A 16,595-nucleotide genomic window follows, 5' to 3' on the forward strand; every position below is an offset into this window, starting at 1 on the left:
AAAAGCTTCAAAATAGATCTTCATAATTTAAGTATTTACGTTTTGGACAGTTATGAAAATACATTGAGGAAAACGAGGAGACATAAAAATGATCTCATTGAGAAAAGAATTGCAAGTTCCCTCTGATGGTTTCCAATCTGTCCTTAGATATATCTTGTTTATATAGTTTTAATTTTATAAGGACTGTTTTTTGGTACCTTGCATCTCTCTGTTAGCAACATAAAATCAACCACATAATAGATGGCTTACGTTTCATATTTAGTGGTTGATGACTGAAGGGAAACTTCCAGGGTGTATTATTACTTTATTATTTTCTTTCTTTTTCTTTCTCTCTCTCTTTCTTTCTCTCTCTCTCTCTCTCTCTTTCCAACCTCTCTTTCTTTATTTAAGAAAAAAAGTGTTCCTGACAAATAATCTTCACTGCAAGTGCCTGAAATAAGGGATAAACTTTTAAAATACATAATTCGGTCTGGTGGTTTAAGAGCATAGAACTTAAAATTACATAATACCTTTATGGCTTTTGTGTGTGCATGTGTGATTGAAGATATGGAACCCTATTTCCTGAGTTTTGAAAATGGGAAATGAGAAACAGGAAAGGGTAAAAAGCGGAGGATGAAAAAATTGACCTTGAATATTTCAGTCCTGGTGTGGCCAAGAAATGATGATTTGGAGGACACTGAAATTGTAGTATTTTCCTTAACAAACACCATTTACATAGGAGAAACAAAAGTAAACATCTTTTCACATTAGCAGCTTGTTTGAAACCTGTATTTATACTTCAAATCAACTTTTCTTTGCAATTCTTATCTCATCATTACAAATAAATTCCTCAATTCGTTGCATACTTTCCAGTTTTAAATTCGCCATGAATCGAACATTTGATTAGGTAGTGACCATGATGTGGGATGACTTGGGACTGCTTAGTAGCTTGTGAAATACCCAGGGAGGGTGACAATATACTCAGAACTCCTGAATCTAGAGCTAAGTCATTTAGAAACATTGGTCAAAATCCCTCATTTTACAAATTAGAATGAAAGGTTCAATGACTTATCCAAACTATGAGTTGGTAGGAAAACTATTAACTCAAAATCTGATTTACTGAATCCACCTTCCAGTGCTCTTCCATCATACGATGTTTTCCAAAATAATTTATATTGAATAAAAAAAATAATATTTTAAGTGTTTTAGGTTACTTCAATAAATAAATGTATTATTAAACACCTTTGTGTAAGATAATCATGCTAAATCATTATCACTGTATTTTTCACAATCTTATCAAAAGTTGCATACCTTGGGAGGAGGATGTAACCTCGGGAAAGTGGCTTGAGTCGCTTAACCCCCTAAAATGCAAAGGCTCAGGATAGTTAATGGTTGTTTGAAAAACTAAGAAATTATCTTATCAGCTTTCTACTCTTTTAAATGTGGGACGAATTAGGTAGAACCTCCTTCCAATTAATAACAGACATCGCATAGAGTACAGAGAGAAAGCATTTATTTGTTAATCCTGCGGAAGAGACTGAACACACCTGGGAGCCATCCCAACAACCACCATGGACTCACAAACTGGCGCTTCCTCAGCTTGTCTTGGGGTTAAAAAGTAAAAAAGACTGGAGCCTTCCCATTGAATAGATTACAGGACGCAATCCTGTGACCAATGATCACCAATGCTGGCTGCCTCCACAGGTCATGTCACTTCCTGCAACTTCCCTGTATCTCAGGTTAAGTTTCATTTCCTCCTGAGATCAATGACCTCCAATTGGATTCTGGGCAGGTCTGGGATTCTTGAAGCCCTTCATCCAGTCACTCTTATTCAGTCCCCCCTCCTTTTCATCAGTTTGAAGATTTCTCACCCCAATATATACTTCCTGCCTCGACGGTCAGACCCAGACTCGACATGACAAAGAATGAAGGGTCTCATCTTCTGGAGCTACTTCAGGCTGACAAAGGGTGTCAGGCTAGGCTATCCAGTGGGGTCCTGACTGAAAAGGAGATGGAGGAATTGGGTGGGGCTGCACAGCAGCGGCAGTGTCGTGCTGAATGTGGAATGAAATTCAGTGATTTTCAGGAGACCAAGTAGTTGGAATTTCATGGCTCAGAGACTGGAGAAGTAACTCTCACAAATATCTTAAAATAAATACAAGGACTAAATATGAGTAAAGAAAGAATAAACAAAGATAGGGTTGACGGGGTGCCAAGTGCAGTAACCAGGAACCCACCCATAAGAACTGGCTGGGAAATTAAAGAGACTTTCTAGTATACTCATCGACAGCTTTCCCTAGGATACCAAGAATGTTTTCCCAAATTCTTTCTTTTTGTTTCCTCAAAGGGTGATAGATGCAATGACAACATGGCACTCTTCACTTCAGGGGAGTATGCTATCTCCCAAAGACCCTAAGGTTTTACCAAGGTTTTACAGGTGTTAACAAATGGAAAGCAATTTTGAGTCCTGCAAAGGGCACATGTGCAGGCCCTTTTCAAAATTACTTCTCTGGGAGGTTATATGAGGAGATGATACTCGGGAGTCAGGAATTCAAGTTGCCATGGTGGGGGCAGGCCTATCAGCATCATGGGCAGCTGATCTATAAGCCTGCTTTCGCTGATCTGCAAGTGTATTCTCCTTCATTTAGAAACAAACCTCTGGGTCCATGGATAACTGGCAGTAATCATTTCTCCTGCATACCAATGAGAATTGTTTGGGTGTCCAAAATTCTCTTTCCAACATAGCCCCTCCACGATACATGCAAAAGCAGCCGTTTTAAAAGACAGTATAGAAAAGTCAGGGGTCCTAAGATTGGGGTTCCAGGAGGCCCCAAGGACCCTAACCCAACCTTCATCAGCATGTAAAGACTTCTGAAATGATTAGTTGAACTTTTTAGTGTTCTCAAACCTTAGCCTAATCAGAACAGATGAGATTGCCTGCTTTTCTCTCTAAAAAAATAAAAAAGGCAAAGTGGGGTATTTCAGTCATGGTCCAAAGTAAGCCTTTAGATAAACTCTAGCCCCCAGCCAGTAGAATTAAAAAGGGCAAATACTTAGCAACCAGAGAGATCCTCCCAGCACTACAAATTAAAATATCTATACTTGTATTGTGTTTTTATGTCTTCCTGATCCTCACTCTGATTACAGGGCATGGAAGGAAAAAAAAAAAGGGGAAATGATTCGTTCAAGGCAGTTTTCTTTGATAACTGTCCTAATTTCTTTTAACCATTCCACCTTAAAATGAACTCAGGAAGGAATAGTAAAGGGGTTCTCATTTCAAAGAAGACCACTAGGAAATTGAGTCGAAGAGTTCTCCCTTAGCAGAGTCCATGATCATCTTTCTAATTCATTCCCAGATATTACCTTCCGACTGTAACAGCTTCTGGTGGTAACATGGCATATTCCTTTCATGTGGTGGAGCACTAATTTGGTGATCTATCCAATTGAGTCATACCTGGTTAAAACTCCAAATAAATATTGTGCAGTCTGAAAGATTTTCTCCTACAGCAGTTATCATTTTGCTTTTAAACACCAATACAGAAAAATTCTGAATTAAGCACAAATTATGTGTTCCCTGTAAACAGCATGCTAACAGTATTCACCTTTTAATACAATCCTGCTCACTGCTTCCTCTTTATGGAGTTACTCCATTCATTTTTATTCATATTTATGGTTAAAATTAAATTCATATTATATAGTTAAAATGACAACTAATTCTGCATGACGTGCCCTTTTGTTAACCTGCTTATGCTTTTCTCCTTTTTCTTGCTTTACTCTACTACCAGTATTAAATTTATGAGCACCACTTTATTCCACAGCCCCTTCCTTTTAGGATCTTCTTTCCTCATCAGAGTCCCTCCTTTTCTTAAAACTTTCCTTTCAATTACCGTGTCCCTCTGTTAGTCACCACTTTTTCCCTTTTTTGCTTTTTCCCTCCACGTTTCAATGGGTGGGAGGCTTTTCTAAATCAAATGTGTCTGATATTTTCTCTTTGGTCCACTTCAGTTAGAGTAATATTTACATCATGTTCAGTCCCTTCCTTACTTTCCCTGAGATATAATAGGCTTCATCTGCCTCTCACATGACATAGCACCTCCATTTCCCCCTTTTGTGATACAATTTCCTTTCCACTCTAGATCCTTTTTTATATTATAACAATAAAACCAAATTATATATGTACTTTTTATGTATATCCATAATAGAAATACAGTTCTCAAGAGTTCTTTTTACCTTTTTTTTGCTTCTCTAGAGTCCTATATTTGAAGGTCAAAAGTTTTGCTTGGCTCTGTTTTTTTTTTTTGTCAGAAATAAATGGAATTCACCGATTTCATTGAATGTCCATCTTCTTCCCTGGAAGAAAATGCTCAGTTTGGCTGGGTGAGTTATTTCTTGGCTGCATACCAAGTTTGTTTGACTTGACTTTTGGAATATCATATTCCAGGCCCTTTGATCCTTTAATGTGAATGCTGCTAGATCCTGAGTAATCTTTATTGTGGCTTCTTGGTATTGGAATTGTTTTTTTTTTTTTTTTTTTTTTTTTTTTTTTTTTTTTTTTCTGACTGCTTGTAATATTTTGAATCTTGGTCTGATAGTTCTGGAATTTAGCCACAATATTTCTTGGAGTTTTAATTTTGGGATCTCTTTCAGCAGGTGATCAATGAATTCTTTCAATGTGTGGCTACCTTCTATTTCTGTATCTGGGCGGACCTGCTTTGATGGTTTCCTGAAAATAGTTTCTAAAATATTTCACATTCGTCATGATTTTTTCAGGGACTTCAATAATCCTTATATTATCTTTCCTAGATCTATTTTTCTGGTCTGTTTTTTTTCCCAAGTATGTATTTAACAGGTTTTTTCCCCTATTTTTTCATTCTTTTTGGTTTTGCTTTACTGAGTTTTGGTGTCTCCTCTTGTCATTCATTTCCATTTGTTCAGTTCTGATTTTTGATGAATTGTTTTTATCAAGGCACCTTTTTATTTCTCTGCAATTTTTACAATTGAGTTTTTTTAAGTAGGTTGTTTTGTTCTATGGGTTTTTTCATTTCGCCAATTTTATGTTTTAAATATTTTTTCCCCTCAATTCACTAATTGTATTTTTAGGTTGTTGTTTTCTTTTTCTACTCTATCTTTTAATGAGTTACAAGCCTTATCCACATCCTTTTGCAAATCTTCCCTTTTCTTGGGTGTAGTTATTAATTATGTCTATGGTTTGCTGTTTCACTCTATCATTCTTTAGTGTAAGTTATTTCAGTTTTAATTATTTTTTGGTATCTTTTCCCTGGCTTCTTAATAGATATAACAATGTTCTCAAAGGATGCATTCTTCCTGCCTTACTGCATTTGAGTTTGAGGGTTTTATGTCTTAATATGGTCTATTTTGTATAGGTTCCATGAACTGCTGGAGAAGAGTGTACTACTTTCTGTCTCAGGCAGTTTTTCTACAGAGATCTAGCATATCTAACTTTTCCAGTATTCTATTTACCTCTTTGACTTCTTGCTTATTCATTTTGTGGTTTGATTTATCTAATTCTAGTTGTGCATGTCAGAATCTCCCTATTATAGTTTTGCCTTCCTTTCTTTTTTTGCAGCTCTCGCCAGAATTTCTCTTTTAAGAATTTAGATGTAAACCACTTGGTGCATATGTTTTAATGATGTGCTTCTTTATCTGTACTATCCTTTATGCAAGTATAGTGCCCTTCCTTATATCTTTTAATTGGATCCAATTTTGCTTTTGCTTTATCTGAGATCAGGATAGCTACCCCTGCTTTTGACTTCTGTAAACATAGTAGATTCTACTCCAACCTTTATCTTTACTCTGTGTATCTCACTGCTTTGGGTATGTTTTCCTGTAAATAACATATTATGCAGGATTCTGGCTTTAATCCAAAATTTCTGCTAGCCGCTTCCTCTTTGTGGGGAGTTGCCCCGTTCACATTTATGGTTAAAATACAATTTGCATTAATTGCCTCTTATTTAACCTCTGTTCTTTTCCCCTATTTCTCCTTTATCCTTTCCTAATTATTAAACTTGTGAGCACCACTTGCTTCTCAAAGCCCCCTTTTGTTATCCCTCCCGCTGTATGGGGGGTCCCTCTTCCTATCTTTTAACAGTTTCATATTCCCTTCCATAGCTTATTTCTTCCCTTTTCACTTTTCCTTCTCACTTTCAATGAAGTTTCATCATGATTAGTTTGTTTAAATTTTTCTCTTTCAAAGCCAATTCTTATGGCAGTAAGATATACTATATTTATCTCCCTCCAATATTTCTCTCAGGTAGGGGTTTCCTTTATATTCATGAGATGTAGTATCCCCTTTACACACACAGCAATTTAATTTCCTCACACCTCTAGTTTCTAGAAAAGGTATACATATATTCTTTCTATATATATTTATAATGGCTCTGAGTTCCCAAGATTTCTTTTTTTTTTGGTTTCTCTGAGTTCTCTTACTTGGGTCAAACTTTTTGTGAAGTTCTGGTTTTTTCATCAAAACTAGGTGAAAGTTGCTTATATCATTGAATTTCCACCTTCTTCCATAGAAAAAGATGCTCATTCTGGCTGGGTAAGTTTTGTTTTTGTTTGCATACCAAGTTCCTTAGCCTTTCAAATATATCATATTGAGCCCTTCTATCCTTTAATGTGACGGCTGTAGATCCTGATCTTTAATCCTATTGCTTGGCTCCTCTATATTTGCATTGATTTTTCCCAGAAGTGACACTGTGGTTTTCCTCCATCTGATAGTTCTTGCATTTTGGCCACTATATTTCTTGGTGTTTGGATTTTCAGATCCCTTTCAGTGGGCGGTATTTCTTTCAATGTCTATTTGCCTGTTTCTCACTGACTTCTAAGTAGTTCTGTTGATAATTTCTTGGAAAATAGTGCCTGGGCTCTTTTTCATCATATTTTTCTGAGTTGAATAATTCTCAGATTGTCTCTCTGAACCTCACTTCCCTGGTCTCATTGTTTTCCAAGAAGATATTGCCTTTTTAATTATTTCATTTTTTGTTTGTTTTCTTGTTGCAGTTCTTGGGTTCTCTTGGGTCATTCGATTCCATTTCTGGTTTGATTTTCAATGGGGTATTTTCTTCACTCACTTTTTCATCTTTTCTAATTGTTCAATTCGTTTTTAAGTGAGTTGTTTTGTTCTGTGGTTCTTTTTTCCATTTTGCCAATTTAATTTTCAGAATATTTTCTTTTCTGGTTTCCTATTTTTTTCAACATTTTAATTTCTTTATCCACTCTATCTTTAAATGGTGGCACGACTTTCAGACTCTCTCTTCCCTTCAAGCCTCCATTCCTTTTCCCATTTTCTTCTAGCTCTCTTGTGAGCCTTTTATTCTTTCTATGAGAGTCACCTGTATTTGAGGACTAAATCATATCCCCCATGATTCATCTGGACTGCAGTCTATTTTAGTCTCTGTGGTTGGTTCAGGCTAGAACCAGAAGTCACTTGGGAGAGATTGACAGAGTGAGAGTTGGAGTTAGAAACTAATCTGCAGTCAGGCAGAATCAAGATTGAAGGTGGCTGGCCTTGAAGCTCTCAGACTGAAAGCTAAGTTTGTAACGCTGGCTGCGTTTGAAGTGATTATTCTTCCTTTTTAAACTAAGGCTGCCTCCAGAAACCTCCCAAGATACCTGCTCCAGGAAAAAGACCATCTTACTGTATATAAAAGAAGAACACCCATGATCCATTCTGAATCTTTTGTGCAGAACATAAAACAGACACAAAAATGACATGGGACTGTTAAAGGAAACAACTCTTCAGTTATTAACATTGTATAAATATACACTATTCTTTTAAACAAGAGAAATATTAAATTAATATTTACTATATTAAAGAAATCTCATTTAACTAACAAGGGGATCCAGGGCTGGAGCTGTTTCTATATTATTAACCACATAAACAGCATATTTGCTCTCTTAAAAAAAATATGAAGAATTTCTTGAACAACATACTGTAAAGGGCTGAAACTATGAAAAAAAGTGTACTTGAATCAGATAACCAAGCATGTAAGGCTAATTACCTATTTGATATGAGACAATCTATTGGCATATATTTTGCATAAAAGGAAGGCTCTTCTTTTCATTGGTGCTGGCTCTATGTTTGATGTTAAGATAATTGTAGGCAAGGATTAGAGGGTGGGGTGAGAGAAGTGAGATTTCACTTAGCAGTAGGACAAGGAGAAGAAACATGGAGATTCTGGACTCCAGAATTGAGAAGAGATCTTTGGTAGTTTGCCTGCTCTTTTCATTCTTCCCCCTAAATTGAGGGACTTTCCTTATCCAGCTCTGGCTGATCCTGAGGCCTCCAGGCCTCCAGGACTTAACATTATACAGTGCAATAATAATTTCATACAACTCATTCTGCAGTTTATATAAAAATGGGGTGTTAAAAACATTTAGTAGTAGGTGGAATATATATATATATATATATATATATATATATATATATATATATAGAGAGAGAGAGAGAGAGAGAGAGAGAGAGAGGCTAATTATTAGTAGTATCTGTTTATACCATTTGCTTGGAGCTGATCCTCAGCTTCCTTAGTCAGACTTCTTTTTGAACTAGGGTAAAAATCTCCTCTTAAAATTTTGACTAATCTTGTCTCATTTCCTTATGTTCTCAAGAACAAATACAGTCTCTTATCCAGTAATCCTCCTCAACAATTTTTGATAATCATTCAATTTCTATTTTCTTCTAATTTCTATTTTTGATTAGTCTAGAATCAATAAAGCTGTATCCAGAACACCTTTTCATGTGCCTCTGACCTTTCACCCTCCAATTTTTGCATTCTTGCTTCCTATTTTCATAAAATATTATTAATAACTATACTATCCTTTCCCATATTTTTGTCAAATATCTTGGTGACAGTGATACAATAAAAATACATATTTCCTAAAAATTAAGTGTCTCTCTCTGAGCTCATCCACACATCCGGGCAATGAATGAGGCTTGTCTAAAATGAGATTTAGCCTACTGCAAGGAAAGAGGCCTGAGACTCCAGAGGGAGAAACATTCCATCTTGTCAGTAATTCGATGTGACACTGAGAAAACAAATCAAAACTTCAGGGTGGCAGGTCTTTGCTCCTGCACTCTCAATGATGGGAGTTAAGGAGCTGCTTGCAGGCACCTCTTGAAGGGGGAATAAATTAAAGGCAGGTCCAATGTTTGACAGGACAGGAGTTGATCTGAGACGATTTCCAGACGTGGGCACACCCATAGAACTACAAGTGACTTGTTCAGAAATCAAAGCTTTTCTGTTGGTAGCAGGGAAGTCAGCTTTTGGGCTGCATGTTGTTTCTCCACATGGTCAATTGTCCTGAAGATTATAGCCATCTACTAGAATATGAAAAGAATTCTGGGTGAGTGTGAATTTGCAATCAACGACTGTTACACCCAGAAGAGTGTTTGTCCCGTATTCTGAGACCTTTGGATCATTTCAACCAAAATTTGTTTTACAGTTTTGGCTAATGCTTTCTTACAATCAGTATTAGCATTTCCTAAAGAGTGTCATTGCTGGTATCCTTAGCTTCCTGTTCCTAGTCTCTGAGCAGGTTTTAATCTCTGGTAGATTTCCAGTCTGATTGCAGCCAATGGGAGAAAAGGACAGAAGGTTGTGGTGGAGTTCTGCTAAGGCCATATAAAGCACTCTCTGCTATGCTTCCCAGTTTCCCCTACCAGTGACACCTTGTCAGTTGAGGTTATGCGCCTCCAGAGATCCTCATAAATCCTTTTTACTTTTCTACCCTCAGACTCTGATTTTATTTGATGGGGGTCAGTGACTTCCTACTCAGTGACCTGATTCCTCCTACAATTTCTCTGATCTAAAGCTCAACGGCTGCAATTCATTCAAGCAGATGTGACGCTGATTTCAATACTTCTCACTCTCTTGACACCTTCCTGGGACAAGTTTTTAAACTTTATTGATATTCTCTTCTGTCCTCCTTTTCATTTCATTAGAGGTGGATGCAGCCTCATATTCATAAAATGTTTCATCTCCCTGAGCCTAGCCCTAGCATGGGGTATCCTCATCATCTCAGCTGAAAGAGAGGAATGGGGCGAAAGGAGGAGCTACTGCTTGTGGAGCCCTTGGGTTTGGCAGTCTGAGCTATAGTGGGGTGAGCCATCAGGGGTTCACACTCCCAGGCCTGATTAGGTCAGAGGGTGCCTAAGATTAGAAAAAGAGCAACTCAAAGCTGCCATGCTGAACAGCCAAAGAATCCATCCTCTCAACAAAAAAGTTCCTACACTTCCAGTCTTGGTAAGATGGGAAGATCCAGATTTTAAAACAAATACCACTTAAAACTGAATACACTACTCCAAATGGGGTCTTGACCAGAATGGAAAATATTGTCCTTATGAAGAACTTTTCTTTTATAAAGTATCCTAAAATATTTTCAACTTATTTGGTCATATCACACTACGGACTCAAACTGAGCTCAGTCTACACAAAAGCACAAAACATCTGAAAAACAAACCAAAAAATCTCCCCAACTTGAATTTCTTACATTGTTACCTTCTACAGGAAGAATTTATTGCTTTAAGTCAACTGCAATACTTTCCAGGCATTTTAACACATTAAAAGCTTCATCTAAAAGATATCCCTATTTTTGCTTCCTGATTGTAACAGCATTGTGCATCAGTTTTGTCACCAAAACTTCTCGTGATCTACAAACTTGAAGGAGCACTGCATTTTTAGAAGTTATTAATATAAGTGATAAATTGATGAGTCAGAGCACTGGGGCATTCTTCACAGGATAAAACCTTCCCTTCATGAATTAATCCCATTTTAATTCAGAGCTCATTCAATTCAAGGAATTCTAGATTCCTGTATTACATGTCGTCGTCCCATCTCCTCAATTACAAAGGGTAATTGATAGGCAAAAGAGCATAAAATCAGTTATACTAAATTTGGCCGACTGCTGAAATACCAATCTGGTCATTGTCAAGTGCAATACATGGTGATAGTGGCAATTAGTGACAGTTAAAGTGACAGTTCTGTCAGTATTAGGTAAGGCTGCTGTCTTGATGACTTGTTCTTACTGCATTTATGCTGACTCCCAAGTGACATTGTCTTCTCAAAGTGGACTGGAAGAGCTTACTTCACTTTGATGACTGTTGAAATTTCTTTTTGGGTATTAAGGTTGCAGTTTCAGTCATGGATGATATTCTTATCACTTTTTAGAAATCGCATCCGTAATGCGCGCCGAGGCTCAACTAATCCCCACTCTAAAGATAGAGGTTGAAGTGGCTGCTTCAGGTGAAACAGATACTTTTTCCATATGTCTTGGGATGGTTCGTATTTAATATTTGAAAAATTAGGAACTTCATTGTAAATAATCTTTGGATTACTGTTGATAGTAACCACTTCTTGTTGCTTACTAGATAAATTTATGGAGTTTCTGTGCATGAATGTCTCATTCAAATACAAGAACCAATTAAGGACCTTTTCAGACCAATGACAAGAATGCAAGCTAGCACTTGGTTCACACTTAAAACCTATTTAACTGGGCAAGATGGATCCAGATAGTGTCAACTTTGGTGGAATTCCCTAAGTACATTGAGATCTCAAAGTAAAGAAATAGATTCTAATTCATTGAGAAATGGATTCTCCAATGTTGGGATGTTTATAACCATTCTTCAGCAAATGGCGAGCTATTCAAATTTTTGTTATGGCTATTTTTTGTCATAGTCAAATGAAAAGAAATCTCTCTAATTTTTTATTTTACTATATATGTGGGAGGGGCAGGAAGTAGAAAAAATGAAAAAATTTATATTCTGGGGAGCATTTCAATCTTTGTTTCCCTTGACTATATATATATATATATATATATATATATATATATATATATAAAAGGCATAATAGAAAATACTAGTTTTCTATGAATCTAACAGAAGGTTTTGTTGTTAGAAAATGAAATTACATAACATTTCTCTTTTTGCTTCTATTATAAGGGAACTTAATAGTTTAAAATAATGTTCACTTCAACTAAACAATTTTTGATACTTGGTAGTCTCTCATACTCTGGTTCTCCTCAGATAGCTTCTTAATTGATAAGTCTATTTCTTTATTTTAAACTACTGACCACTCTATTTCTGTATGGAAAACCTTCAAGCAACAAGCTATACATTCTAAATAAAAGATGTTGACTTTGATTACATATTTACACATTCACTACCAAACACTTGGTTATGCTGATAGAAAACATAACATCAGGAATATGAAGTTCAAAATGATGCAACACGTAAAAGGGTATGGTTGTTTTTTGCCTTATTGTCTTTTGCTTTTAGCGAACTATAACAAATATTTGTTTTGCATTTTATTATTCACGAATGGCAGAATCTGTATAAAGGATGCGAACTAAAAAGAAAAGACATAAAGGAAATAGCAAATTTCTACAATAAATTAAATCGTAGAAAAAGTCAGCTATTGATTGATTTTTTATTTTAAAAATTCATATTTGGCTCCAGTCATTATTAATCAGAGAGAAATGCAAATTAAGACAACTCCCTAAGGTACCACCACACCTGTCAGATTGGCTGAATGACAGGAAAAAATAATGATGATTGTTGGAGGGATGTGGGAAAACTACGGACATTGATTCATTGTTGGGTTGTAGGTCAACCATTTTCCCAGGTAGTTTGGAACTATGCTCCAAAGTTATCAAACTGTGCATACCCTTTGATCCAACAGTGTACTACTGGATTATATCCCAAAGAGATTATAAGAAGGGAGAGGGTTCTGTATGTGCAGAGATATTTTGTAGCAGCCCCTTTTGTGGTGGCTAGAAACTGAAACTGAATGGATGTCCATCCGTTGGAGGAGAATGGCTAGATAAATTGTGGTATGTGATGGAATATTACTGTTCTATAAGAAATGACCAACAGGATGATTTCAAGAAAGGCCTGGAGACTTGTGCTGGGTGATAGGCAGGACCAGGGATGTTCAACAACAATACTAGATGATGACCAGTTCTGGATCAGGCCATCCTCATGAGATCAGCAAAACGTTTCTAATGGAACAGTAATAGGCAGACTAGCTATACCCAGAAAACTCTAATCAGTGAATTCCCAATCCCTATATTTATGCACTGCATCTTGATTTCCTTCACAAACTAATTGTACAATAATTCAGGTCAATTCTTTCAATACAGCAAAATAATGTTTTAGTCATGTATACTTATTGTATATCTAAGTTATATTTTAATATATTTAACATCTACTGGTCATCCTGCCATTTAGGGGAGGTGAAGGTGAAAAAATTGGAACAAGAGGGTTTGGCAATTGTTAATGCTGCTTGAGATGCCATGTATATATCCTGTAAATAAAGGCTATTAAATAAAAATAAAAATAAAATAAAAAAAATAAAAATTCATATTTGAATGCCTATATATAGATATTCACAGCCTGACGAACCACAAACACACACATTCATTGGTAGCAAATTAATGTATTTGAAATAGTCAAAATTAGACTAGTACTTGAACAGAAAAGCAATATCAAAACAAAACTCGACTAATGTATTCCTTGAGCATGCTTTTTAAGGTGACCATAGGATTAACTGGTGATATACCAAATAAATTCTTTCCTAACTATAGCTTGTATTAGATCAATGTTTAATTTTATTTCCTTGCAATATACTGCTTTTGGTAGGCTGGTGAGGAAGATTAAAAATTGTATCAGCTTCTCTGGCGAAAGTCTTTAGTGTTAAAAAGTGGTGAGAAAACTCTTGTTGAAGTGGTATTGGGGAAATTATTTTAATGTCATCTGTGCTGTATTTTCTCCAAAATCAGGGTGTAGAATTGATTGTAGAAACATGTAATAAGTTTAGTTACTTTACATTAATTAAATTTAATACAGCTTAATCCACAGCCACTGATTCAATTATCAGAATTAAAATGTTGTCATGAACTCAGAAATCTGTAGAAGTGAAACATAAATACTTCAAATCTTTCAATCACAATTATGTGATTCCCAAAACAAACTCTAATTTATGAATTCTGAAAATTCTAAACACTTTTTTTCTTTATGTTCTTTTTGTCCAAAATAATAACAAAATATTTGAGCATGTGATTTGTGGGATGAAATTTATTTATTTAAAACTTCAAATGAAAATATTCTATTTTGACTAGTTAGAGTTCTTCAAAATATACTATACAGTTTAATTCAAAGCATCAAACATTTCGGTAATTATGCTTCTCTGTGCTCATGATGGTATTAACACATAAAAAAAAAGTCATAAAGATAACTCAAGTTTTATTCCTGAACTTGTATTGCAGAGAATAAGGAAACAGATAAATTGTACAAAAGATTTCAATAGATATACAAACTACATTAACATGTTAATACTCCTTGAACCTAATTTAAACAAGAAACTAATAGGGGAGTACTTTTGGAAAATACAATTTCCCCAGGGTTAAATACCAAAAGACCAAATATTTTAGACACAAAAGGCTCGTAATTCATAAACACTTCAATGGCAATGGAGCTATGTTCCAAGATATAGATGTAGAGACAGTATAATTTTAATTACCAAATTTATTGAAGTTGGCAACTGCTGAGAAAAACCTAAACTAGACATCTCCAAACATTAGGTAGCAGAGGTTTTATAAGGTAAAACCACCAAGGAAATGCAAAATGTTGTAATCATGATAAATTCAAGACGCTTCAGTAGTTTCAAATGCTCCTTCTCTCCCAGGAGTGATTCTAAAATAAACTGAGCAGGTAGACATTCTACAGCCAAACAATATTATGAGATGATCAACAAGGATAGAAATTAATCTTGGTAATAAGTGATCCAAGGCAATTTCAAAAGACTTGAGATGAGTACCATCTACATCCAGAGAAGAACTGGGTCTGAATAAGACAAAGCAGACAATTTTTACTGTGATCAAAAATACTGTCTATTTTTGTATTTCATGATTTTTCCTTTTAATAGATTCTTCTTTTCACACAATATGACTAATATGAAATACATTAAATCTGATGATCTGGGCATAGCATATATCAAATTGTCCACTATCTTGGGGACATGTTGAAAAGAATTATTGAAAATCTTTAAAAAAAAATTCAGATATTGATCATTCTCCAATTAATAAATGGTCAAAAGGATATGAACAGACAGTTCTCAGACAAAGAAATTAAAACTATTACTAGCCATATGAAAGATGCTCCAGTCATTATTAATCAGAGAAATGCAAATTAAGTGTATTTCAGAGATACCACTACACACCTGTTAGACTGGCTAGAATGACGAGGAAGGCAAAGGTGGAATAATGCTGGAGAGATGTGGGAAAACGGGATATTCATACATTGTTGGTGGAATTGTGATACATCCAGTCATTCTGGAAGCAATTTGGAACTATGCTCAAAAAGTTTATCAAACTGTGCATACCCTTTGATCCAACAGTGTACTACTGGGCTTATATCCCAAAGAGAGATCATAAAGAAGGAAAAGGACCTGTATGTGCCAAGAATGTTTTGTGGCAGCCCTCTTTGTAGTGGCCAGAAATTTGGTAGGTGCCCATCAATTGGAAAATCAAGCTTCAGCGGTGTGGTATATGAATATTGTTGTTCGGTAAGAGCAATATTCTGGATGATTTCAGAAATGCATGTGAGACTTATATCAACCCATCCTGGTAAATATAGGCAGGACCAGAATCGTATATACATACTTCAACAACAATACCATATGATGATCAATTCGATGGACCAGGTCATCTTCAGCAATAGATGAACCGTCAGGTCCAAGAGACAGCAATGAACTGAACCCAACTATACCCAGCAAAGACTCTGGGTGATTACTGAGCCATTCCATTGAATTCTAATCCTCTATTTTGCCTGCCTGCATTTTCAAAAGTGTCTTTCATAAGCTAGTGTACACACAATATTTCAGAGTCTGATTCTTTTGTAAAAAGCAAAGTAACGGTTTACACATATGAAGCTTATTTGTATTTAATTTATACTTTAATATATTTTATATGTATAGGTCATCCTGCCATCTGAAACATGGGTGGGGGCGATGGGAGGAAAAATTGGAACAAAAGGTTTTGGGAAATTGTCAATACTGTAAAGTCACCCATGCATAAAAATTGTAATAAAAGCTATAATTTAAAAAAAGAAAAGAAAAAAATGAATGTTGAAGATATCTTTACGTATTATAGAAAAAAATTAACTTTGACTAAAACCTTATTCTAATTTTGTATTCAGCATCTATATTTACACAAAAATAATAAATGTGGTATAGTTATTTGATGGATAAAAGACATTCTTTCATGTTAACATTAAATACAATCTTTAATTTTGAATACTTAAAGACTTGATTTCATTTACTTTTAGCATTATTGGAACAATTAATGATGAGATCAAATAACTGGATTATTTTTAGGTACACTTCAAATTTGAAACAAAGCGACACAATTTGTAATTAATAAAGGGAAAAATAAATTTGTTAAATCAGAAAAGCTTCAAAATAGATCTTCATAATTTAAGTATTTACGTTTTGGACAGTTATGAAAATACATTGAGGAAAACGAGGAGACATAAAAATGATCTCATTGAGAAAAGAATTGCAAGTTCCCTCTGATGGTTTCCAATCTGTCCTTAGATATATCTT

The 16,595-nt window shown here is 35.3% G+C and overlaps 1 protein-coding gene and 1 long non-coding RNA gene across 2 annotated transcripts in view; both read left to right on the forward strand.

Moving 5' to 3' along the window:
- LOC100916466 overlaps window positions 1-2,077 on the forward strand; it is a 50,901-nt gene extending 48,824 nt beyond the window's left edge. The window contains exon 12 of the mRNA XM_031961251.1: window positions 1,835-2,077. Within this exon, the coding sequence (XP_031817111.1) occupies window positions 1,835-2,077 (243 nt within the window). The remainder of the gene's footprint in view (window positions 1-1,834) is intronic.
- An 8,016-nt stretch (window positions 2,078-10,093) lies between these two features.
- LOC116422300 overlaps window positions 10,094-16,595 on the forward strand; it is a 62,046-nt gene continuing 55,544 nt past the window's right edge. Inside the window, exon 1 of the long non-coding RNA XR_004232883.1 lies at window positions 10,094-10,241. This is a non-coding gene — a long non-coding RNA (uncharacterized LOC116422300). The remainder of the gene's footprint in view (window positions 10,242-16,595) is intronic.

This window comes from Sarcophilus harrisii, chromosome 3 (genome assembly GCF_902635505.1).
Source record: "Sarcophilus harrisii chromosome 3, mSarHar1.11, whole genome shotgun sequence".
NCBI classification, from domain to species: Eukaryota; Metazoa; Chordata; class Mammalia; order Dasyuromorphia; family Dasyuridae; genus Sarcophilus; species Sarcophilus harrisii.